This window comes from Fukomys damarensis, unplaced genomic scaffold (genome assembly GCF_012274545.1).
Source record: "Fukomys damarensis isolate Sample0158 unplaced genomic scaffold, DMR_v1.0_HiC HiC_scaffold_32, whole genome shotgun sequence".
In the NCBI taxonomy this organism is placed as follows: Eukaryota; Metazoa; Chordata; class Mammalia; order Rodentia; family Bathyergidae; genus Fukomys; species Fukomys damarensis.
Window position 1 is genome coordinate 11017364 of NW_022900944.1, and position 26824 is coordinate 11044187.

Sequence of the window (26824 nt, forward strand, 5' to 3'; positions counted from 1 at the left end):
CCGCTGCCTCGGCGCAAGGGTTCATGGCTGAAGCCGGAGGAGGATCTCAGCCGAAAACAGGAGGCTCTAGAGAGCTGCAGAAGCCGGACAGCGACAGAACCCCGCCCGAGTCCCAGCCCCGGGCACCTCTGCGCAAGCGCCAGAGTTACCGAGCGACCGCCCCGCCCCTCCACTCTGGACACTCCCTCTTAGGTGTCCGGTGCCTCCCCTTTAGCGGCATAGCTCCGCCCCCTCAGAGGTGCGTGGTTCCCTCAGCAATGACTCTAAAGGGAACCCCAAATGAATGGCACTTTAGACAAAGTACCCTGCTTTAAGGTCAGGAAAACCTGGATTTTCAGTTTTACTGATGTCCCCCAAATCACTTAACTCTGTGAACCTCGATTACTTCCCTTTGTAAGACGGGGACAAACAGATCTTGGATCCAGCAATGTCAGTTTCCCTGGTCTATTCCTTTAAATGAAATAATATATCCAAAGTGAGCGTTGCTCTATGTGCTTGAGGTCTGGTGTGTTTCATTTTTATGTAAACCAACTGGAGTTGGATGTCTGTCTGGCAGCAGAAAGTAAGTAATAAAAATTGACAACAGTAGTGAAATCTGTTCCATTCAAGACATATATACTGACAGCGACAAGATGATTCTGCAGAGGAGAAGCGAGCTATTGCTAGAAAAGTCAAAAGCAACTGTTGGCTTCTCGGCAGATAAGGAACCTGAAGCAAAAGGGAAATGGTTTGAGTGGTGGCGGCTTCATTTCACCTTGAGGAAGGACAAGGGCCTGTTGGATCTCTATGTGGGTGTAGTGGTGGGAAGAGGGGTTGTCCCTGGACCTGAGACCAGATGATCCATTTCTGAGTGAGAATGAAAGGATGGAGGATGGAGGTGGTAAATCATTCATTCATATCAGAGCAGGAATGGCCAGAATGAAATGCTGCTACCCAGCTGTTTGGCCAAACCTACTGAATATAGAATCTCAGATTTTTCCAACCTTACCATATAGATGTGCAGCTCTGAACTAGTCCTTCACTTCTGTGAGCTTCTTGCCTCATTTAGGTGTGGAAAACGAATTCCTGTTCCATAGGATTGTAATAAAGATTAAATAAAGTAACACGTGTCATGTTCACAGAAAACCGTTCAAGAAATGGCAGTTGGGGAATAGCTGAATTTTCTCTCAGGGTAGCAGAGAACCTTAATTACAGTATATTACAGCCATGATACAAGCTTCCCAGCCTAGAGGATCTTCAGGTAGGGCTGCATAACACCTTCCAGAGCTTGCTCTGTGGCTCTTTGGCTGGATACCTGCAAGAAGGCCGTCTGTCCAGAGCCTTCAAAACCCAAACCTGTGGGCAGACCATGGTAAAAAGATGTCTTTAGGTCTGCTGAGATCACCTCCAGGGAGTCCTGTGCACTCCTCCTCCTGTCCCTTCCTCACCAGCTCAACCAGGAGGGACCTGAAGCAATAGATCATCGAACTATCTTAGCCGGCAGGGTCACCTGAAAAATCCCAGGCTGCCGCCGGGTATGGTAACACATTTGTACTCCCAGCACTCTAGGAGGCTGAGGATCACAAGTTTGATCCCCACCTGGGAAAATTAGCAATTTAGTAAGACTGTCTCAATTAACAAAAAGAACCTCAGGCCTTAAATTTCCAAATTTCTATATAGGAGGAGAGGAGAGTGAGCAGTTTGGCAGGAAGAATTACTCACTGAAAGTAGCTATGCATAGAAAGCATGCACATTATTCTCCTCCATGTGTGTTTACATAGGGAGATTTGGGTGGTGGTAGAGGATCCAGCTGCTGATGCTCATTCTAAGCCAAGAGATGAAGATCCTTCCGTAGGTCATCTTGTGCTCTTGACTCAGTTCTGTTAACTATCAGCTACAGGACCCTGGACAGACCACTTCACACTCTGGTCCTAGTCTCCTCTGAATAAGATTCAGCTGGCTAATAGCCTCTCCTTCTTTAGGGGGTTGTAAAGGTTAGAGAAATTTATGCCTGTAAAGTGTGTGGCACATTGTAAACCCTCAAGTAATCATGGGGGAAAGCACTGCTGTAGGTTGTTAGTAGTAACATTAGAACTGGTATCATTGTTAATGAAAAAACTGAGCCTGGAAGAACACAAACCATGAACACACCCCATAACTAAAGTGAAGAACTGCTGCTTTGTTGGGGCTCTTTGCTCACCAGATTGGAAGGACACGAGCTCACCCATGCTGAGGCTCTCTTGCTGTTTATTTTGGCAGCTCTAACCTTCCAGTAGAGCTTTATCTGTTCCCTGCAGGGAGCAGAGATTTGCTCTTTTTAACTTTCCTCTTCTGGACGCAGCTGTAGCCCCACTCTAGCCCCTGCTTAAAACACATGGCAAAGACTGTCACTCAACCGGAGTCTTTATTTATACTTGTTGTCATTTCCCATGGGGAACTGTTGAAGGGAGAGGCAGAAAAGGCTGAGCAGGAAGCCATGGATTGGGTTCCTCCAACCAGTGGAGGCGGAGACTGGGTAAGGATCCTAAACAGTGGATGAGGGAACCACTGCTATGTGGGCGGAGATGCATGGTGTGGTGGCTTCAGACAACCTGAGTCCTTCTGTCAGGAAATGTGACAAAGTGGAAAAATCAGAGGATCAGAAGAAAAGAACAAAGTGCATACAAAGCAAACTCCTAGCACTGGGAAGGTTCTAAGGCAGCCTGCAGAGAGAAGCCAGGTGTTCAAGGAGGCCACTTGACCATTCCTCCATCCCACTGCCCCATGCCAGGCTGTTGGGCCACCAGTGCCCTCTGGAGATAGTCTCTGTTGGCTCCAAGGGTGCTGTGAGCCACAGTAAGTTGTGGAGGGAAAAGATCCTGAAGGGTGGCAGCACCAGGGCAGCCCAGAGCAGGGCTGCATTGGGAATATCAAAGAATCTCTTTGGGGTTGGCCCCAAAGGTGGGTAAGATTGGACGGGAAAGGGACGCCTGGGAGGGGTACAACAGCACCTTTCTTTGGGCACAGGGTGGAGCCACTCTCTGGAATCTTAAATACCAGGGTGAGGGTGGAGATTGCTGATTAACTATGGAGCTGAAGGCAGGCCTCCTAGGCCCCTCCCTGTCCTTTCCGGGTGCTCCAGTGTGGGGAAGGGATAGAGGAGAGGAAGGGCCTGTGGGGGCCAGGCCAGCTCAGCAGCCCAGCCAGTCAGATTTGATGCTTCCAAACTTCACACTCTTCAGACTTTGGTTCTCCAGCTTCAGGTAATAAGCACCCTTGAAGAAGTAGCTGTGACCTGGGACAGAAAAGGAAGAGAGGCTGTAGTCAACCCATCCTGATATTCTAGGATACAGGCAGAAAGTTCCTGGGAGCTTGGCTGTCACAGATTTGGGGGAAAATCTTTTAAACTGGAGAAGTGCTGGGTGTGGTGGTGCACGCCTGTAATCCCAGTGCTCAGGAGGCAGACAGGAGGATCACTGCAAGTTTGAGGTCAGCCTAGGGTACATAGTGAGTTCAAGGCCATCCTCAACTACATAGCAAGACTCTGTCTCTAGTAGGTAGATAAATAAATATATATACTATAATAAATACATATATATATGTATTTATTATAGTATATATATTTATTTATCTACCTACTAGAGACAGTATATTTATGCCAACCAACCAACCAAAGAACTAAGGACTCTCAATCCCTGTTTGATCATTTCTAAGATGGAGATAAAGACAGCAACCTCATAGGGCTTGCAGCGCAATTAAATTAGATGGCATATGCTAATAAGTAATAATAATAACAGTACCTTATTTAGCACAAGCACTAAGCGAAGTACTTTCCATGACCACATGTGGAAAACCAGGCCTTTCAGCCCTATCATCAGGTCTACAGATGATTTTATTTGGCTCATACAAATTTTTTATTTTGATTTTTGTCTTTAATTCTGAATAAGTTATCAACATAGAAACATCTCAAAATGTGGCATGAATGTAAAAATTTATGCCTTTTTTTAAAAGCAACTACAATATCTAAGAACATAAGGCCCTGCTTCTTGCAGACCAACAATTATGAGAAGCTGAGAAGCAACTTCCACCTGTAAGTAAGACATGGGGTCTCTGGATCACCCCAGATCCATCCAGTCCCTACTGTCTGCACCCTGTGCGGTCCCTGGAGGTTTTGAGATCTGTGAATTCCTCCTAACATACATATATGGTTCTATTTACCTCGTTTAAAATTCCGGCACATAGTAGGGGCTCAATACGTGTTTGGCTGAAGATAACCCTTAACCTAGGGCCTGACCATACATGCTTTTTCATATATCTGTAAGACCGTTAGACACTGGAGTTGGGAGCTATGTGCCTCGCATATGGTAGGGGCTCAAAAATATCTTTGTGGAATTGAACTGGAATCTCCTCTAAAAAGTCAAACTGAACTAATTTCCAGGGCCCAGAGAGCTCCCAGGAGCCTTCCTCAGGAATTCAATTTTTCAACTCCAAATTCTAACCCTTGCTGATACTGGCTGTGTTTCATTCAGCAAAGGAACTAACAGAGTGGAGAGCAGGATCTTTGCTTCATGAGCAACAGCATGACAAAGTTTGCCTTGTCTCAAACTGAGCCATCCTTCTGCTAATGAGGCCTCCTTCAAAACTCAAAGGGACCTGGATCAAACCCCAGAATGAATCGAGGGCACCAGGCCATGTTCCTGGCCCCCTGCAGGCCTCTTCCCTCCCCTGCCCTGGCTTCAGTCCCTGCAGCTGTGAGGGGCCCTTCTAGGTCTCACTGCCTGAGGACTGGCTGAGGGAGCAGGGGTCAGGGGTCTGGATGCCTTCCCAGTCCTGGGCTGAAGGGGCTGGTTTGTTTTCCCGGGGCATAGCATGCCTGCTCTGCACAATGAGGAAGTGTGTGCTGGGGAGGAACCAGGCCTTGGCTGGGGGGCAGGGAGTCCTAGAAAGCGGACAGAGGCCTGGGTTGCTCACCGCCGCCCTGCAGGTCCACAACGGCATCCAGGTTATCGGGGATGGCATTCCAGGCATCTGCAATGAGCTTAGGGAAGCCGGGATCCATTTTCTTCTTCACCTCATTGTATCTGTAGGACAAGAAACACGGTGAACCAGATGGTCCGCCCCTCTCTGAAGGCCACCCCTCCCCATATGACAGCTCCTGGGTAGGCTTCAGAAACCAGACCTCAATCCTCAGAGATGCAGCCAGCGGGAGTGGGAGGGTGTGGAATCAGACCTGGGTCTGAAATCTAACTCCACCGCTTACTAATTACATGACTTTGGACGATCCCATAAAATCCATCTTGCAATTACTGCCAACATGCAGACACAAAATGTCTGTCCCTGTGTCTGGCACTTTGTAGGTCTGTAGAAATGTTAGATCCCTTACAAATGTTGATCCCTGCTTCAGTCTCAGGGAACACTGGGCCAAGTGCCCATGGGTGGGGACCTGTCTCATTGTTTGAATAAATTGCTGCTTCTTCTTCTATCAAAGGAGATAACAAACCACATCTTGAGAGGTGATGAGGGCTTGGGGGTGAGGTTACAATGCAAAGTGATGAATGTGAGCCAAAGGCTTGTTAGTCACAGGCAGGTGGATTACCTGCCATCCCGGTCCCTGCTGCAGCTGGCAGAGTACATACTTGCCTTGGGTCCTGCCTTTAATTCAGGCAAATATCATAGACATTCACTGGCAGATTCGTCTCCCTAGAGGCAGCAATACCTCTGTCTTTTAAACTCTGTTGGAGAACTTTTTAAAATCCTGCTGTCATTTTCACTCCTTTGCTTCTCCACTTACATACAACCTATTTGTGATGCTGTGAGTATCTAATGAGCTCCTGCTATGAGCCAGTAGATATCTCCAAAAACAGAATTAAGTCTTATGCTCGTGGAGGGAGCTTTCTAGACAGATCTGTGTTTGAATCCCACCCTGTGACATCCAAGATCTCCTTAATGGTTTCTCCTAGCTGGCTCTCTTCTTCCCCAGGCCATCCCTGCCACCTCACCAAGATTTCAACAACTTCCCCTGAAGACGTCTTGTACAGGGGTCTCCCTCTCCCAGCCCCAGCTCATCATTCCAAGAACTACTAGAAAGGCCTTCATAATCTCAACTGAACTGGAAGACTACTTCTGATAAAATCTGCTTCTTCATGACAGGGGTTAGCAAAACCAAATTGCATAGCTCAAGCTCCCAGAACCCCGCTATCCCTCACCTCCACTGACCCCTCCAACAACATCCTTAGGTGCAGGAAGGCTCAGAGCCATGTGTCCCAGACTTGACCTTACCCTCAACTCTTTGTCATTCTACCTCCAACAGATGGGGAGAGCAGGAATCAACCTTACTTCATAGATAAGGAAATCAAGGTTCAAACACATGAACCAGTTTGTTTCCAAATTGTTTGCATCCAGGAAGAACATAGTGTCATGGCATAAGAAGATGCAGACTCAGGAAGGTGCTACATCTCCTCCTTTTCCCTCTGTCCCCATCATCTTGAAGAGTGTCCCACTTGCTGGTACACTGTTTTGAAGGATGTCACAGAAGTTTCTCCTCTGCCATGTAAAGCAGGTATAAGAATGCAGCTATTTTCATCCCAGATTTTCATGCCTGTGTCCCTAACCCATTTCAACCTCAGTGTCCGGATCTGGGAAATGGGTCTGATAAAAGAATCTACCTTAAATCAGAAATCCAGGTGACATTCACAGTCTCAACTCAGGTCTGGGCACAGGGGTGTTAGGAGAGCCACTGCTACTTGTTTCAAATGTGTTTGAGTCATTTTTGCTCCCTACTGTAAGCTCCAGGAGGACAAGGAGTACTGACTACCTCTTAAGCACAGTCTTCCCACACCTTGCTAGTGGCTGGGAAAAAGGAGAAATGCTTAGCATGTATTTGTAGGCTCAGAGGAAGCTCCCAAAGGAGGCAATGTGTCCTTCCCGACACACTGTAGGCAGATGCCCCTTCCTCATCACTCAGGGGCCTCTCCTACAGCAAGCATACCTTCAGGACTTCTGCAGAACCCATGCCAGGACACTGCCACAAGCTCATCCACCACCTCTGCTTCAAGCAAGATCTCTTTTGAAAGCCCAGCTCAAAGCCTCTGAGGCCCTTCCAGTCCTTCAGTTCCGTTCCTTTCTGAGGAGACTAAGGAACTTCCTCTGCAGAATAAACTGTCCATCCTGGTCCCTGGCTTGGGGAAGTTGCTTGATAAGAAAAGGACCAGAAGACAGGTGACTCTGCCCAGAAGCCTGGCAAGGCACTGCCACAGCCTGTGAGTCAGGGTGTGTCCACAGGCACTGGAGCTCACTCACAGACACGTCTATTCTTGTATGTGTATATGCCTAGGGTATGTGACAGGGTGACCATACGAGTCCTGCAACACTATGCTGCAAAGATGACAGGGTTTTATGATTCTTAGATATGCATGATTCTTAGCTTTTAATGATTCTGTGCCTCTCACTGTAGTTTCAAGTGCCTGGGAAGTTCAGATGTCATTCAAAGTATGTGGGCACGCTGAAAAGCACGCCAGGGCTATGGGCGGAAGGCTGCTCAGTGGTTTCCTGGCTGACTGTTTTCCTTTTTGAAGCTTGAGATATCAATCAGCTTAGGTTGCTAAGTGTCTTAGCAATGTACCTAAAATTCCACCCTGTCATGGGCAGCCCTGGGATATAAGCAGCTTCTGAATTAGGGCAGTTGGAGGCATGGCAGAGCGGGGAGAAAAAGGGGAGCTGACAGAGGCCTCAGGAGGACTCAGAATCATTCCCAGGATGGCTGACAAAAGCCTCAGGGAGTTGCTTCTAAGTAGAAGATACAGTGGCAAACACAGGAGTTTGGGAACACTGGAAGGAGGAGATGGAAAATACCCACCAAAGCCTTTGTCCAAGCCTCCCTTTCCCACTAACCAAATGAGCCAGAAGGGGCAGTGGGTGAGAAGACAAGAGAAGCAGACACAATCCCAGCTCTGCGCCAACACATTCTTTTTTTTTCAAGTCCTGGAGATTGAGCCCAGATCCTTCTCACTGAGCTATATCCCTATCCCTTTTTAATTTTTTTTTACTTTTAATTTTAAGACCGGGTCTTGCTAAGTTGCTAACCCGCCCAAGCTAGGCTTGAACTTGTGATCCTCCTGCCTGAACCTCCCAGAGTTTATAAGCATGATTACAGGCATGCATTCCTACCTACCCTGGGTTCTAACAAACTCATAAACAAAAAACTTGGACAAGTTATTTAATTTTTTTAGATCCAAGTTTTATCATCTGGAATGTGTGAAGAATTATCATCAGACTCCTGAGATCTGGGCTCCTCACCTGGATATCAAGCTCCTTGGCTTTTTAGCCTGATAAAGGCCTCCCAGAACTGGACCCTTCTCCCTAGATGACCTGGCACACAGAGCCATTTGCTTGCAAACTCTTCCCCTGCCAGTCTGTGCCCACAGCCACCGAACCTGCTGTGGACCTGCCAGAGGGTGCTGCTGCTTCCTGGCCCTGGTTTGGGTGCTGGCTCTTGGAGGAGGCTGCTGCACCCAGTTCTCAGTCTCCCTGTTCACATGTCTCTCCCCACCACCTGTCTCTACCGCTGCCACCTCTTGGGGCCTCTCTTCATCGAGTCAGGATACTGCCATGAACACTACCATGTCCCTGGAGCCAAAATGCCAGATTCCCAAAACCCAATCTCCACTGCTTTGTTGTGTGACTTTCAGTTAGTTATTTAACCTTTCTGAATACAAGTTTTCTCACCTGCAAAATGGAAATAATAATAGTAGACACTTCACAGAGCCCTTGGAATAATGTCTGGCACATAGTGTCAACAGTAGCAGCTGCTATCTTTATTGTTATTAGCCCCCCCTTCAACAGTGATTTGCTTTAAAATATGTCCAGACTAGACATACATAGGCCCAATTAGAAAACACATGTGAAGAGAAGAGATTCTGACCAGAACTACACCATCAGTGTGCAACAGGATGGTTAATCAATCCTTCAGGGACTTCTCAGAGGGCCTTCGGCTCTGACAGGTTACAGATCAGAAAGAGGGCAACGACAACCCGCCAACCTCTAAATTTGATGTAAGAAGCATCCAGCTGCATCCTGCTATGCTCTTGTCCTGCCCACAGCCCTCCCTTACCTCCAGAATTTGTCTCCCGCAAAGATGTACGTCTTCTTGTTTTTGCTCCAGTTGAAGGCAGCATCCACTCTCTGGACATCGGGGGGCAATCCCAGGCTGGTCAGTGGCTTGGGGTACCCTCGCTCCAGGGTGCTGGCAGAATAGACCCAGTACTCATTCCCTGGGGGGAAGTGAAGCGGTGTTGGTGACTGTGCTGGAGTCCCCCAAGCCAGCCTGCCCCATCACCTGTCGGGCAGGACCACTGCAGCCATTGCTAACAGGATACGGGGTCCTGCTCACTTCCAGGTGCAGTGCCCAAATCAGGCCTCACACACAAGGTTTTGTAAGTTGCTGATAGAAGACACAATGCCAAAGAGGTGACTTGGGGTGGGATGTGAGATCCAGGACATATGAGTGTTGTGCTGGCCACAGAAAGGCACCTCTTCCTACTTTATACAACAGCACTGTGAGGGCTAACAGCTACCCTGGCCAGGACATATGGTCACTGTGGGATGGAGATGGGAGCCAGCTTCTAGGACAGGGCAGAATCCTCTTGGTCTCCGCATCATGCACCTCCCGGCAGCCTGGCTGTCTCTTTGAGTAGCCTGTGAGCAAAGGGGTGCAAGGGCTGCATCCCTCGAGCTCAGCAAAGAGCACCAGATAGTAGGTGCACAAATAAATGTTGAATGAGCAACGCTTCCCAACCATTAGCCACATCCACCCTACCCACTTTTGGAGACTCCTTGTACTATTATTTACTTCATATTTTTGCTTTTAATAAATTCATTTCAAAATCTTTACAACTAGATATCTTTAAAAATTTTTGTGGGGTCATCTAAATATTATGCATGGAATGATGCGTTTCTGTCCTGATTTGAAATGCCACCCTAACATAACTAATCACCTGTATGAAAACGGGTTTGTTAAAAATGAAAAATGAAAAGTAGTCATTTTTTAAATTCTAACTAAATCAATGGCCTATGATGACTTTAGCACTATGAAGATGTCAGAGACATACAAGCACCAAAGTGAGACTGTTTTTCTTTGGCAAAGAATCATTGGAAGGATTGAAAAGGCGCTCACGGAAAGAAAATGTTCTCTCTGCAGGATAAGCTATGTGATGCTGGGTGTCTGCATCCCAAACTTTTGGAAATGATACTAAAAGAATGGATGCATAAAGGAAAAGAGCACCCACAGGCGTCTGGGTGGAGGAGTGGGCCAGGCACAAGAGTCCTGGGGTAGCGCCCACAGACCAATGGCTGGCACGACCCTTCTACACACCTGCAAAGAAGACAGCTTTCTCCTCCTGTGGGGCCTCATACACAGCATCGATCTTTTCCGGAAGCTCAGGCCAGAATGTGGCAACCAGCAGGGGCCCTGTGGGCTTGTCACGTGGTGTCACAGTCCTCCAAATGAACCTACACATCGGAAGAGGACAAAGTCACTCCATAGCTCTGACCACATGTGTCTTCCAAATCCTACTCAGCAGCAACCATGTGATGACTCTATGATGGGAAGGAGAGTCAAGATCAAAAGAAGGTGGGACAAGGGCTACAGAATGCAGAATGGGCAGATTTCTCCCCCAAGAGATGCTGGGGTTGAAAAGCAACCCTTTTGCTCCCCATCTTCATCTCTCTCATGACCTCTGTCTATACTGCATCCTTCTAGCTGTAGGCTTCTCAAAATCAGTACTGAGTGCCTGCAACAGCACTTGTTTATCGTATCTGTCCCATTTTATTAGAAGCCACCTGAGGCATGGGCTGATGGCATTCTAAAGCATTTTCTCAGTTGAAATGGAATGAAACTACACTTTGGCAAGGGCAAGAGCTATTGTTTGTTGAAGGCCTACTAAGTACTACACATTTTCTATGCCTCATAAAATTTAATCCTCATAACAGTACGATGTGCAGTCTTGACAGTCTACCCAGAACTTATTATTTACATCCCTATCCTTTCTATCAGAAGTCCACAGATATGATCCATCCTTCACCATCACCATTTCCACCATCAGCCTATGATCCAATCTCCACTCTAGGAGTAGATACTCATTAGTCTAAGACTTTGACTTTTGAAGAGTGGTTCCCAAACAGCCACAGCAGCACCTTGGGACTGGTTAGAAATGGAAATTATTGGATCCTACCTGAGATCTATAGAGCAGACTCTATAGAGCAGACTAGGCTTGAGGCTAGTGTTTTAAGAAGCTTTTCAGATGATTCCAATGTATGCCAAAGTTTTAGAACTACTGATCTAAGCCAATCAGAGTGTAGTACTTTTTGGCAACTGTTACTGAATCAACAGCTGCCACATAACTTACACTGGCATGACAATACTGAACAATGATTTGTATCTCAAATGTAGGGGAGAAAGAGAGAGTCTGTGTGTAACTCTCCTGGTGGATATGGGAAGTCCATATCCCCACCTGCCACTGGCAGTTATCTGGTGACCAGGAGGCAGCCCAGTCTTGGGATGCAGTCAATACAAAGGATATTAGTGGACAAAGACATTAAGTCATTGACCTTCTTCTGTATTTGTGGAATTTGTACCATATAACAGTACCTCCTCTCTACTGGCTAAGCTAGCTTCAGTTTGACGTTAGGAGGGAGAGAGTATCTCTGTCACATACAGCAAAGCATCCTAGTAAAGGAAGAAATCATGATCCCTAATTGGCGAATAAAACTCAGAGAGGTTATTACTGGGATTCGAATCCAGATCTGACTCCAAAATCCAAATTTAGTCTTTCTGCAATACCGGCCTTGTCCTCCTGAGGCTGTGGGGCTGTGCAGTGTCCACTTGAGGACCAATTATAAGGCTAAATTCTCAGCTTGATGCTAAGAAGGTGATGGAACCTTATGAGTTGGAGCACATCGGTAGATTAAGTCACAGAGGGCGTGCCCTGGAAGGAGGTGTGGGACTTGGGTTTCTCACTTCCTCTTTCTCACTTCCTGTCTGTACCAGGAAGTGAAGGCTTCCCCTAACATGATGTATGGCCTCAGGCCAGCTGGTCATGGCCTGAAACCTCTAAAACTGTGAGCCAAAATTATTTTAAGTGGATTATCTCCGGTATTATTTTTTATGGTAACAGAAAACTAACACAAATGCTTAGCATGATTTCCTACACAGGGTCAGTGCTTAATTACTGATTCTATGAGTCCGTTAAACATTTATCAAAGTCTTTCAGGTAGTGAGCCAGGATTTAGTTCAGTGGTGCCGCTGCCTCCCTCTCAAGTGCAAGGTCCTGAGTTCAAAATACCAGTACCAAAATAAATAAATAAATAGATACGAGTCTTTCTGAAAATAAGTGTGATATGGCAAGTCGGGAATACCTCCGGCCTGCAGCTGGGCTCTGAGCCCTTTCCTAGGTCCAGACTTCTGACATCTGCACATGTAACCCAGGGCTTCTTTTTGGGAAGTGCTCCAGCCAAGGACACTCCTGGAGAAGGGGCTCCTCACTTGCAAGTCACCTGCCCTCATAAGTGGCTGCAGGGCAGCAAGTGACACCCTGGTTTGGGCATTTGAGCCTAATGATAATTGACTTCTCTTTGCATTGTACGTATCACTGCTTTCTTGCCTTCTTCTCCCCACTGGCTGGCAGACCCTGTGAAGGGCATAGCATTTGCACCCCAGCACCTGGCCCCATGCCTGGGGCAGAGGAGGCCCTTCACAAGTTCTTGGGATATATTCCAGCCTCACCAGCCTCCCGGTTCCTGGCAGGATCTTTCACATGGTCTTGCTTTGCAGTGCCCCCTGTCTTCTGCAGGTTCCAATCTACCATCTCACCACCGTCCATCAAACTTTTGTTTCTCCTTCAAGGTTAAGTTCAAAGCCTGCCTCCTGTGTGAAATCTTCCTTGAATAAGATGTCCTCCCAAAGGCATTTTGCTAATGCTTCTACAATCACATTTCTCTCATTCTGTTCTGCATATGCTAATGTCAGTTCTCTATGCTGTTTCCCAAGCTACACTAGCGATGCACAAATTTAATGTGCATTGGAATCGCCACATTTTCTAAAGATGCTGAAATCTTGCCCCCAGAGATTCTAGTCAAAGGGCCCACAGCGACAGGTGGAAACAACACATTTAACACTCACATGCATTTCTCTTTGAGAACACTGATCTAGGCACTGAGCAGAGCCTCTGTCCCCAGCATACTGTCTTCTCCTCCATCACACAATAGGTCTAGCAAGATCACTGACACAAAACATGCCCAACAATTATTTGTCAGTAAAAACAGCTAACATGTCTGTACACACTTGCTCTGTATCAGACATTGTTCTAGGCACTAAGCTCATTTAATCCTTGTCACTTTCCTATGAAGGGATACTAGCTATATTTTATAGATAAAGAAACTGGGGCACTAAGAGGATACTTAATTAACTTGCTTATGGTCATAAAATCTGTATATAGCAGGTCTAGTGCTGTAACTCCAGAGTCCATTTTCTCACCTGCTTTACTCTAGGATGGATGAATGGATAGATGCATCACCGGATGGGAAGATAATACCTCATAAGTGGATGGCTGGATGGAGGTCCATATGTATGCAGTGTTCATGCGTGGCCAGATGGTTGGAAGGATGGACAGTGGACAAACCATTTAACGAGGTCCTAGATGTTCCTTGCTATTATTCAAGTGACTAAGCAATTAGGGTGAGTCTCAGCCATGATCAAATCAGTGGGGATCTTTATTTAAAGCAAGGACACTACCTCTCTCTATCCTATGGTCACCGATTACCCACACCTTGAACAACTTGGTTGTTTGAGGTTAAGAACATTTCAGGAGAAGGTCTGTGGTAAACTGGCTTGTTTTTCCCAATTTTTTCTCCATCCTACTTTAGAATGTGAATTTGCCATGTGAATTTGTTGTCTGGCCTTTGGAAGGTGTTGGGCCTGACCATATGGTTTGCTTTAGTCAATGGAATGTGCTCAGGTATGGTGTGTGTGGAGGCTTTAAATGGCTTGTGTGGTTTCATTTGTCCTCTTGCACCATGTCATCTGCCACAGGTTGCCACCAGGAAACCACAAGTTAACACCAGGAAAATGAGTGACATTCAGTACACCTCACCCCCAACCTCAGCCGGAAGCCTAGATGTCTAGCAGGCCTGCAGAGCCTGAGTGAGCAAAAGAGGTGGCTGTGTGGTAAGCCACCAGGATCTGCAGGTTGTGTGAGACACAGCAAAAACTGCTGCCAATAGATGATTCTGTGAAGGCCTCTGGAGGTCCTCCACAAGGGGCAAAGACACCAGAATAATAAGGAAGGGAAGAGGTCAGAAAGCAGGAAGGACAAAAAGCAAACTCCTGACTCACCGGTCCTTGAAGAAGAAGATCTCACCACGGATCTGAGAGATGCCATCAAAGACAATGTCCTGTTTGCAGATCTCCGGAGTGACAGGTCCCAGTGTGGGTGTGGGGCCAGTTCCAGTATCAATATCAGTATCAGGAGAGGCCCCTGGGGTGAGGGAGGGATGTCTGACCTTAAGATTCTGCCCAGATCTACAGATTTTCTCCACCAGCCTGGGCCTCCAGCATCAGATGCAATAGTAGTGTGAGCCCAAGAAAATAAAGATGCCCACACTTGGAGAGTGACGAGAAGCCAGAATTCTGCATTCCTTTATATTTGATAAATGCTCTTCATTGATATCACCTGAATTAGTCCTCTGTGTCCCCAGTAGGTGGGTATCACCATTATTCCCATTTCATAGACAACAAAACTGAAGCCCAGAAGCGTTGAGTGACTTGGGCAAGATTCAAACCCAAAGTTTAGTTTCTTAAGCCCACAAGAGTCAGGGGCCACTCGTGTGCACAGCACCAGAGGGTGGGACCCTTCCTACAGGGTTGAATTTTTTACTCCTCATGATAAGCAGCCACATTTGAGAAACCTGAGTTCAGAGGGGTAATGATTTATTCAATTGCTGGCAGCTGGTAAATGGCAAAGGCAACACCGGAACCTGGTGCTCCAATCCTCAGGTCCTTTCCTGAGTTCAGTGTCCCCAAGTTTCCTCGCTCAAGTACAGTTTCCACTCCTTTGGCCTGGCTCAAGTACCACCAGGACTATTAGAAACTGATTATTTTTTAAAGAAATGGACTGACTTTTTAATCTCTGGCTTCACTCTAAGCACACATAATAAACAAATCATTGGTTTAAGGGATTAGTTGTGTTTCTATTACATAACAAAATAAAAGCGTGTTTTGAGAACTAGAAACTTTGACTCCTATATCATTAAGCTCATCCTAGATTATGGAAAATTCTGGACTGTAGTCAGCTAACTCCTGGTGAAGGGTTTAGATGCTTAAATTCAAACTTCAGTTTATTTACTTGGAAAAGAAGAGCCCCAGAAAAAGGGAGCCAAGAATGGTGAAAACAGTGTTGTTTATAAAACACGGAGCTATTCAAACCTCCTCTTGGAGCACAGCTCTGACTCCTTTAAGACCAGGTCACCATTCGCACCCTGCCCTTGTCTCTGGCAGATGGGACCTTGCTGGTTCCCACTCCCTCGGGCCTCCCACCCAGGCTGCAAATCCTCCTCCCACAGCACCCTGAGCTAAGGTTTACCGTAGAGCTCCTGGATGCCCTTGATGTCGTCGTGGGAGAGGCGGAAGTGCTTGGTGAAGGTGTAAATGGGCGCCATCAGGGCCCCGGGGTCTTCCGAGTGCTCCAGCCCCATGGCATGGCCAAACTCGTGGGCTGCCACAAGGAACAGGCTGTACCCTGGAACCACAGCAGGGAGAGGGGGTTGAGAGAGAGAGATGAGACTGGAGCCAGGGACCCAGCGAGGGAGATTTGGGGACATCCCTGTCGAGGCTAAAATCTCTGGAAGTGGCACAGAGGGATCTTCTTTGTCCTGAGCAATCTGGAATCAATAATCTATGTCTACTGCTTCCAAGTGGGGTCAGCCAAAGTCCTCCTGCCCCTATCCAGTGCAGGCCGCGTGTGTGTTATGAAGGAGGAGGGCCAGAAGCATCTGCAAATCTTTTGTGTTAAAGGAGATGTTTTGCTGCAAAACAAAGGAGTTTTTTGACAGCAAAGAAAACAATTCTGTTCTGTTTTTGTTAAATATTGTACTTTATGTCTCTAACGTCTAGGGACACATCCTGCTCCTCAGGCTCCTCAAGAGGTAGGCAAATGAGTTTTTTTGACAGCAAAGAAAACAATTCTGTTCTGTTTTTGTTAAATATTGTACTTTATGTCTCTATAACGTCTAGGGACACATCCTGCTCCTCAGGCTCCTCAAGAGGTAGGCAAATGAAGAAAGACCATCCCCATGATTCCCCCATTCCTGCCCCAGAGAAAGTAGTAAAACTATGCCCCATTGGGCTCAATGTCAGGCTCAGCCAGAGATAGCAGGCAAACCCTATTTCACACCTTGGTTTGGGTTGTATGATGCCCTGAAAAAGATAAGTTCAAGTTTCAACCCTAGGTACCTGTGAGTGTGGCCTTATTTGGAAATAGGGTCTTTGTAGAGGTAATTAAGAAGATCAAGGTGGCTCGCATCCATATAAGAAGAGAGACTCCGAGTCAGGCACAGAGGCAAGAAGGCTGCATGATGATAGCACAGAGAATGGAGTGACACAGCCTTCAAAGGCCATGTGGCCTTACCGACACCTTGATTTTAGATGCTGAGCCTTCATTAGTATGAAGTAATCAATTCGTTTTGTTTTAAGCCACCCATCTACGGTACTTTGTCATAGCAGCTCAGGAAAATAACAATCACCCAAAGTGAACCACAAAACCGTTCAGGCAGATGGGGAATCCCACTTGTAGGCAAAAGGCCGGCACAGAGCGGGTAGAGTCAGGAAATGTCCCAGCATGGCACTTGGCAGGGGATAAGAAAAACAGCCTTCCTGGGATCCACCAAGTACATCTCACTGTGAGTAACAAAAGTAACAGTAACATAAAGGAAGGCTGACTTCACTGTGGCAGGTCCCGGACCAGCCCTTACCTGCAACAGGTCATCAGGGGCTTTGGGCCCAAAGTCTACATGCCCTGCAGACTAGAGGGCACCGTGCCCAAGTACCTCACTCACAACACTGTCCACCATAAGGTCATGGACTGTCTTCTGGTCACTCTCTCACTCCAGCCTGAGTCCCGGGGTCAGGGAGCTGGGCTGGCAGGTGCATCCTCAGCACAGATGAGGGGACATCACTTATATCTCGGCAAAGAGCAGAGCTAATGCGGCGGGCAGAGAGATTCTGGAGGCTCTGCTGACTGCCCGACTCCTTGAGGGCATCTCTGTATTGGAGTGGGAATGTCCCCGAGAAGAATTACCTCCCCAGGGCAGAGGAAGCCATGCCAGAATGGTAGCGATGTCCCTTCTTAAAGGAGAGGTCGAGATGGAAGACAGGGCTGGAAACTAGGAGGGCTGATTTCCACTGAGAAGGAGGTACCAGGTGGAAGGGGTCCTATCTGGTCAGGGCTTCAGCAGGGAACCTGTCTCTACCAAGGCTGGACAGGATTTCTGCTTGGGCATGGGTCTAGGGATCCTGGCTGGGTGGGGGGGTGTCTTGGGGTGCTTGAGGTGAATGGATCCCCAGGAAGGTCTCCAGCCCAGGTATGGGGAGAGGGTGTGCAGCGTCTCCACCCAAATGCCAGGGCCTCGTACCTTGGTCTGGGCAGAAGCCCCACTTTCGGTCATCGTCGTAGTTGGCCGTGGTGGCACACCACAACTTCCCATCACTGCGCCCAGCGCTGGTACAGCTCTCGTGTTTGTTACCCAGGAAGGTGAAGGGGAGGACACAGGGGGCACCCTCTGAGTTCCCACCAACAGTAGACATGGCTGTGGGGTGAGAGACACGGGTCAAGGGGCAGCAAAGGGTCTGAGGTTGCCACCAGGAAACACCAGCATTACGCTGATGTTAACAAACCACGTTTATGGAGTCCTCACTCTGTCCCCCACTCTAGATCAAGAGATCTCCCCATATCTCGCCTCCACCCCCACTAGACCTGCACAGTGGAAGTCACAGGCTACCCCCATGGGGCAACTCTGGATGCAGATCCCAAAGTTTGCAGAGATTAAGAAACTTGCCTGAGCAGATATTTGGGATCAGACCTGAGGTTCAAACCCAGGCAACCAGATTCCAGAGCTGTCACCAGCCTCCCACCTATGGGGGCAGAAGGGCCAGATGCCCAGGGGGCTGATGGTCCCAACACACACCCCTGTATCGTAACACCCACTAGCAGGGTCCTGGGGAGACCAACCTCTGAGTGTGCACATAAAGCATGTTTGGGAGAGGGAGAAGGAGAGGAGGAACAGAGGAAGGGAGCCCTCAGTGAAAAACAGATAGGAGGAGAAGCAGACTAGAAAAAGCAATAGAGACAGCAAGGTCAGAGAGAGGAGAGATAAGAGGGCAAGGTCACTCACAGAGGGTCCTGAGCAAGCCTGACACTTAGGCTCAGGTGGCTGTTGGTGCCTCACATTTGTCCTGATTTCTGTGCCCACGATGTACCAGCTGCCAAAGATTCTACTGGGCACCCCTACCCCTCAGGAAAGGAAGTTGGGGGTGATCAGATGGGCTTGTATCAGACAGCAGGAAGTGACACTCACCAGTCTCAGGGCAGAAGCCATACTTCTTGTCGCGGTCGTAGTCCTCGGTGGTGCCACACCAGCGGTAGCCGTCCGTGCGGCCCTCAGTGGTGCAGCTGTTGTAGGAAGTGCCCTGGAAGCGGAACGGGAACTTGCAGGGCTGTCCATCCGCATTGCCGCCCATGGTGAACAGGGCTGGGGAGGGAGATGGGGGGGCCATTGAGAGAGAGACATCTGCCTGGGCACAGAGCTGGCAGGCTGCCCACCTGCCAGTTTACACCATGGAAGCTGTGTTGTTAAAATATTAAAACAGCTCTATTTATTGGTTCTGTGAGCTCCTGGAGAGAAGCCCTGCAGCCTTGTCCCCTCTGCTCCTTCCCCTGTGATCTCGTGGACACTAGCCATGACGTGGTCAACCCTTCACACACAGCAGGGGTCTCCAGAACCCTGCCCCAACATCAAGGTCAATATCCACTTTGCCTGGTCAAAGTCTACACCATCAGACTGCTAACTATATCACCCATGGTGGGCACATCTGTAAGAATCCCTCCATTTGAAGTCTGAAGTCTTCACATAAATGAAATGAATGCAGTCTGTAGTTGAAAACTACAAAATTCACTAATATCAAACTCTGGATCACTGTGTCTTTGTGCATGTGCAGGGAGAAAGTATCACCTCTCTTCAACCCCAGGAACATCCTGGACAGCCCTGCTGTGGTCCCTACAGGATACAGTGGAGGAGGAGAAGAGGTAGGGAGGAGAAAAAGGAGGCGCTGTCTTCAGAACCCTTTTAATACACACAGCAGATTCCTACTCCCATGATGATGGCCACAACTGGAGAATCAGAGGAAAGAGTGTGATGCAAGATCTGGCCTGTCCTGAGTTCTCCTCCTGCTCTCCTGTCCCCACATCCACCTCAATGCTACAAAATGGTGTTGCTCTGGAATTGCCAACAAGCAAAACCACAAACGCATAACAAAGACCATCTGTGCACAGTGGTGCCAGAGGTGACCTCACCAGCTCCGGTTAACTCTGCCATGGCCGGAATGGGGCCCAGTCCCTCATCTCCCCCCTCAGGAATCGGGGCCCCTATCCTCACTGCTTCACCTCCCCCAAACAAGAGCCCATGTCCTGTGATGCCAGAAGCAATGGGACCCAGGGAAAAGGCCAAATTGAGTTCAGAGACCGTGATGGTTTAGGAGCAGGGAAAGATAAAGTGTTAACTTCCACAGAGGCCAGATGCCGCACCCCACCTCTGGCCTCCCATCAGCTAAATTTCTACCACCCAGGAAGCCCCTGACTCCTCCTAGATCCATCCCCCAACTAGGAGGGCAAGAAGCAGACACTGACTCAGCAGTCAGGAGGGGCTGAGTAACACCAACCGCGAGACCCAAACACGTGCGCACTGTGCGTACTTGCACCTGGCTGGAGACCAAGTAAATGGCTAATGTCCAATGCAGGGGCAAACCCTTCTGAATTTATGAAATACAGCTGTTTCTATTATCAAGGCATCCTGTTCCAACCAAAGGCACTGACTCATGTAAGGGTTAATGCCATCTGACCCCTTGATGAGAAATCAAGATAAAAACAGTATTGTAATTTAAATTTTTCTGACTAATAGTTTACATCCTTACTTAATACAAAGTTTAGCTTTGGTATTGAAAGTAAACAGGAAGACAATTAGCAAGCTCTTTGTTTCTTTCCTTCCGTCAGGAAGGTTGGCACCCAGTGTTGGTCACAATGAGGTCAGAGAGATTTCACAAACACATGTAATAATATCCAAACAGATGGGTGGCCTTTAGGGTATACACTAAAGAATCTTTATGAGATGGCAAGAAAGAAGTATTTGGAAAAGAATTTTAGATTTTCTTCCATTTTCCCCCCAAATTTCCAAAGTATGGCCTCTAAAATCATCAAATATAATTACATGATCGGTATAAAGTCTTACGATTTTGTTATGATTTATGATCAAGAAGTATGTCAAGAACATTTTAAAAAAGGGCTAAATGTATATGTCATACGCTTATACATTTCAAAACTCTTCCTCTTAGATGGCTTCAAAACCTGAAAATAAATTTCCAAAAGCACGTGTGCACGCACACACAGAGGCACACACATGTACACACACACACATGGACACACACACATATAGGCACACACACAAAATACTGAGTAAAGTTTAATGCCCATGTCAAGACACAAAGATGAGACACAAGCTAGATATCCTGCATGGACAGAAAGCAGAGCTCAGAGAATCAGAGAGCATAGACCCCATGCACACACGCATACACACACACACACACACACTCATTAGCAGAGATGGCAACAAGACCAGTGCAGACCAATGATGAGCTCAGAGAATCAGAGAGCATAGACCCCATGCACACACGCATACACACACACACACACACACACACACACACACACACACACTCATTAGCAGAGATGGCAACAAGACCAGTGCAGACCAATGGCTGATGTTTACAGGGTAGAAGTCCCCAGCCGGATCAGGTGTTCCAGGAGGTCTGAGTCCTGCTTCCCTAACTTACTGCTAGGCCTCCACGCTTCCCCAAGCTTCTGCTTAGGTCCTTCAGCCCTTAGCCCTAGCTGGAGTATAGAAAGTGATCCTAGACTCACCGGACACTTTAATAGTTCTATATTCATTGTCATGTATGTTAAAAAAAAATAGCACAGTGAGCCTATGACTTCAATATATTATGGCTAATGGTAAGACTTTTAAAATTGAATTAATCAAAGTACTAGTTAAATATAATCATGAAAAAGTGACACCTTGGTCAAAAAAGGACCATATGACAGTGGTACGGTGGTTCCATAGGATTATATTATCTATCGACAGCAAGAGCATCTTCGTTTGTGTAAGTCATTTGATGACGTTACACCTGCCTAACTACACATTTCTAAGAATGTGTTCCCATCATTAAGCAATGCACAGCTATCAGGGCACAGATGAGACAGACACAGAGATGGCCCAAGCCAGGATGGAGAGGCATAAATGAGTCATGGAGGACAGTGGCTGATTGATCAGCCTGCAGAGGCAGCGGCAGAGCAGGGACTTCAAGAATGCCGCAGGCCTGGGAGGAGAGTCAGGGCCGGCACAGATACTCACCTTCATGGGGACAGAAGCCGTACTTGCCATCCTTCTCGAAGTTATAGGTGGTAGAGCACCACAGGAAGCCGTCACTGCGGCCTGCGTCTGTGCAACTGGTGTAGTCACGGCCATTGAAGAGGAAGGGGAACTTGCAGTACTCCCCATCGGCGTTTCCATACTTCACACGGACCACTGAGGGCAACAGGAAGCTGCAGTGTGCGGTTTGGCCCTGCTAGCCTTTCTCTGGAGACTAGGGTTCTGGCTGCCCTCCCTTTGCCCCTTATCCCATCAGAGCAGACGGATGGGTTCAAGGTCACCAGAGAAGCAGTGGTTCCTGCTTGCCAGGTGACTAGCATGCAGGGGACTGTCTTACCTTGCCCTTCTCCAAGGGTCCACAGCTCGTCATCATCGAAGTGAGAATCTCCTCCAACCCCAGGACCTGGAGCGAAGGCGTGAGCCAGGAGCCCATCCTTCCCATCAAACGGGTACCCATCTCCATGCTCTGAAATGCACACAAGGTGTCAGCTTCCAGCCACTTTGCTGTACCCCAAAACCCATCCAAGCCCAATCCACCTAACTTCTGCCCACTTCCCCAGGCCCACTGAGGTTGTTCAGCACTGGGAAAATGAGGAGCCAGTAGAGATTTTACACCCCGATTGTGACCCTCCTACGGGTTGCCCTACTCCCTCAAGTCCATATGGCTCCCTTATCTGCACCATCTACCTTCGCTGTCTACACTACTACCATTGCCACAATATCTACTCACATCCCTACAATGCCACACTGGTGGCCCCATCACTCACCCTCATTGTCTCTAATGTCTACACCATCTACCTTCCTGTCAACACTGCCCTCTTATCTGTATCCAGCCTTAAGCTCACACTATCACCAGTATGCACTACCCTAACCCATGCCTCCCACCAAAGTCCATTCACCCACTCACAGCTCTATGTGGCTTCCTGTTCCTATCCTTGTACCCTCACCACTACACCGTTCAGTTCTACATTACCTGCCTTTGTGTCTATGCTACTACCAAGGTTCATACCACCAATTCCCATGGTGGCCTTGACCCTGGGTCCATTCATGTCTGAGCTACTCACATATCTATAGCTCCTCTGTGTCTGCCAGCTTTACCCAACAGAACTTTCTGGGATAATGCAGATATTCTTTATGCTGCAAAGAGGTCACCAGCTTCATGCGGCCCCTGAGCACTTGAAATGTGGCTAGCGTGACTGACACATTGAGTTTTCATTTAAGAAGATTTGCTAATTTAAATGTAAATAGCCATAGTACTTAATGGCTACTGCTTGGGCTGCACTGTTGGACAGTTACTTCAAGATTGTGCAGTATCCAGGTTATACTGGGTCACTTCCTGTGCCCTTAATCTATGCGGCTCTCCAGTGCCTGTGGCATGTTGTGCCGCCCCCATCTAAATTACCTCCAGTGTCTACACCTGCTGCTCTGTTATCTACACTGCACTCTCCACCTCTCTAACATCCAAACAGCCCCTTTGTCTTTACATCTCTGCCCCAACCTACCACCCGCCTGTCTTCCGCCTACCCCAGCGGCCAAAGTTGATCATAATGTCAGCCTCTCCATCATGGATGCGAGAAAACCGTAGTGGGGTTACGTCACTCCAGACTTGGAAGGCTCGAGCGAAGGCATCATCCACCGTCTCGGGATCCAGATCAGGCGTGTAGCCAAGGATCCTGAAGGTGGCAGAAATGCACATGAGTATATATGCATGTGTGCAGGGCTGTGTGTACATATGCAAGTGTGTGTGTGCAATGTGTATAAATGTGTGTGTGTATAGGGGCATGTGAGTGTGTTTATAAGCACTGCGTGGTCCACAAGCACGTACTTTCACATGTGTGTGCAGGAGTGTGTGCTTCTGCAGGAACGTGTGTACACATACTGAATGAGCTAAGAGGACAGCCCTTCCAGAATGCCTCATGACCCATGGAATGACAAATCAGCCAACACTTTCAGGTCCCATCAAAAGAGTTTCATCTCTGACTTCTGTCAGGTGCAAGGGTAGGCAAGGACATGAAGACTGCATTATGGGACACAGAGCAGAAGACTTCATCTTTGGAATCCAGGACCAGCAGTACAAAGCATAGCTCTTAATTCAGTTAGCCACCAACTAAAACAACTCAGTAAAGCAAACACCCAATTAGCAGTCAATCATCAGGCTTCCTCTGCCTACCCCAATGACACATCTAATAATACGATGGTGATGACTAATTCTCATGACAATCTTGGCATGTGCCAGACACTGCGGATGCCCTTCATTTGTATACCTAAGTTCCCCAATCCAGGGTATGAGGAAAGGCATTTTTAGCCCAGGTTTTCAGATTGGAAGTCAATGCTCAAAACACTGAAAGGCACAGTGTCCCATGGTTAGTGAGTGTGAGGCTGGAATCCAGTTCTGCTGATGCCCTTCACCAAGGACCCCAGATGCAAACTCCCCATGATGCCCACCCTCGCTACTGATACGGGTCCCCAGAGTGGCGAGAAGGTAGATGCAAGCAGACTCTGTGTCCCTTAGCCCAGTGGCCCTGACCCCCCTAACCCTGCTTTGGCACCTGTATGTGATCTGGTTCTTGTCCCACTTGGGCTTGCGGGGGAAAAAGTTGTAGTTGGCCACATCTGGGTTGCCGCAGCGTGGCTTCCGCATGGTCTCGATGGTGTTCTGGTCAAGTTCACCTGTCTGGGGCAGCCCGAAGAACTTCTGCATCTTCTTGAGGGTGTCCTTCAGCACAAACAGGTTGCAACTATCCTTGGGGCAGCCATAGAAAGTGTTCAGGTATTGCTGGAAGGAAAGAGCAGCAAAGGCAAAGAGCCATGTCAAGAAAACAGAGCAATGACCAAAGCAGCCTGCTCCAGTTCAGCCCCTACTCCAGAGAGGACAAAATCAAGAGCAACAGTTCCCACGCCAGCTCTGTCACTATGTTGTAGAAAGCATCGTGAAGGTCACTATAGTGCTGGGTATTTATTACATGCCTGAAGTCAGTATATATTAACACATTTAATGCACACAACAACTCTTGAATGGAAATACTATTATTCCCATTGCACAGAGAAAGAAAATAAATTACACAGAAAGTAACCAACTTGACTAAGATCACACAGCTCAGAAACAGCAGATTGGATTAGCAATCTGGCTTCAGAGCCCTTCCTGCAACCATAATGCTTCAGCTCTCTTGCTTTAGCTCCATCACTTCACTGAGCTACCTGATGATAGCTGGTGACTTAGGGATGAGTTTTCTCCTTTTCTACCCATATAGAGATTCAGTTGCTTCATGCATGGTCTCTGGCAACAGATATAACCTGGGTTCATATCCTAAATCTGCCACTTCCAAAAATAAAATGGTCTTTTCCTTCAGGGGATCTTGCCTAAACTGAAGCCAAAATCAAACAGGTCCACGAAGAGATATGGGGGCCAACCAATTCATTTATTTATTCAAGGAGTGCATTTTGATACCTTCCATGTGCCAATTCCTGTGCAATTGCTGGGGATAAACTGGTGAACAAGGCACACATTTCTAATCCCTATGGTGCGAATCTCAGGGCAGGGATGCTGACAGATCACAAACAAATGCAAAATTAAATAAGCAATCAGCGCTGTGTTGGAATGGCAAAGGGAGCCAGGAGATTGCGGACTGTGGCTCTAACCTGGGACAGTAAGAAAGAGGAAAAAGGGTATAACAGTAACGCAGCAAATGCAACGGCTGACACTTCCTGAGCATTTCTCAATGCCAGGTGCCCTTCTGAATGTCTAAGATCACCTCTCTGACACTGAGATAAGTACAACTACTGCTCTCAGTTTGCAAGTGAACAAACTGGAACTCTGGAAGGAAATTAGTTGCCCAAGATTAGCAGTTGTGTAGTGCACTCCTAAGTTTGAAGTAAGGGAGTCAGCCTAAGTCCACCACTCTTCTTTTTTATCTTTATATATATTTGTATGGTTCTAGGAATTGAACCTAGCACCTAGACACTGAGCGGCATCCTCAGCCCTTTTCATATTATTTATTTTGAGACAGGGTCTCACTAAGTGGCTAAGTTGCCCAAGCTCACACTACTCCCACTCAGCCTCACAAAGGTCTGGGATGATAGGTGTGTGCCACTGCGCCGAGTTTCTGCTTTTTCTTTTCTTTTCGTTTTTTTGTGGACCAGGGATCCAATTAGGGTCCTTGCGCTTGCGAGGCAGAACCAGTGAGCTAAAACCCCAGACCCCCAGTTTCCGAAATTTGGAAAGAAAAAGGTCCCAGGTGTGGAACACAACATTAGGAGACAATTTGTATTGATAAAGGAACACATCACAACCCTAGGGGCCTAGCTCAGAGACCTGACTCAGCAATGAGATGATTGCTCCTGCCTGGGGAGAGACGCACTCTTGGTTTTTATCACAAAGTGTGAGCCAGCAAGGCTTCTGCTCCTGGAATTTGAGATCAGCTGGGAAGGACTCCTCCAGAGGACAGGTAAGAGAGACAAACAGAGTTAGTCAGGACAATAACTGAGTCCTCCTTCAAAGTGACAATGCAAAATCCCAAGCATGAGAAGGCAGGGCATTGCCAGAGGTGTAGGCAATCTCCCTGCTGGGCCTTCCCAAGACCCTGTCCTCTCCTGGTCTCTGTCCCTTAATTTCCCTTTGGGGAATCACCTTGCTCCAACTCCATGTCTGTGGGGTTCAGTGGATGTCACCCAGTTTCTGGATGCACAGTGATTGTGTGGCTCAGATCTGGATGAGGAGAAAGGGGTGAGAGAAGGACTTGTGACCCCATGAAAGCCGAACAAGATAAATTTGGGGACTCCTTTGAAGCTTGTGAGGTGCACCTGCTTTTTTTGACTGGAAATATGTTGATGACTTAGAGGAGAGGTGACCTTTGAGATTATGCCACCAAACAGCAGACACAAGAAACAGAGAGAGAGGAAGAGGAAAGGAAGAGAGACCACGGCCCCAGCCATGCTCATATCCAGAATAAAACCTCAATCCCCGGCCTTCCTCAGCCTGCCCTGACCTCTCCACAGCAGTCAGGAGCCCAGGGGAAGCAGATGCTCTTCCTCCCAGAGGAGGATAATTTGAGGACCGCTTACTGACCAAGGGATTAAGCCCAAAGCATGTGGGTGGCGCTCTGGGGAGGCCAAAGGGTGATGC

General features: G+C 47.8%; 1 protein-coding gene across 2 annotated transcripts in view; it reads right to left on the reverse strand.

Moving 5' to 3' along the window:
* Window positions 1-3005: 3005 nt before the first annotated feature.
* Window positions 3006-26824, reverse strand: part of Mmp2 (matrix metallopeptidase 2) — a 26754-nt gene continuing 2935 nt past the window's right edge. The window contains exons 2-14 of one of the 2 annotated variants that reach the window (XM_010629757.3): window positions 26330-26407; window positions 24252-24478; window positions 23227-23375; window positions 22040-22168; window positions 21685-21858; window positions 18580-18753; window positions 17638-17811; window positions 15591-15746; window positions 14345-14486; window positions 10328-10464; window positions 9068-9227; window positions 4930-5039; window positions 3006-3253 (exon numbers count right to left, since the gene is read on the reverse strand). In XM_010629757.3, coding sequence (XP_010628059.1) covers window positions 3150-3253; window positions 4930-5039; window positions 9068-9227; window positions 10328-10464; window positions 14345-14486; window positions 15591-15746; window positions 17638-17811; window positions 18580-18753; window positions 21685-21858; window positions 22040-22168; window positions 23227-23375; window positions 24252-24403 — 1761 coding nt within the window. In that variant the 5' untranslated portion in view covers window positions 24404-24478; window positions 26330-26407 and the 3' untranslated portion in view covers window positions 3006-3149. The remainder of the gene's footprint in view (window positions 3254-4929; window positions 5040-9067; window positions 9228-10327; window positions 10465-14344; window positions 14487-15590; window positions 15747-17637; window positions 17812-18579; window positions 18754-21684; window positions 21859-22039; window positions 22169-23226; window positions 23376-24251; window positions 24479-26329; window positions 26408-26824) is intronic. The other variant, XM_010629764.2, reaches the window with a different exon arrangement.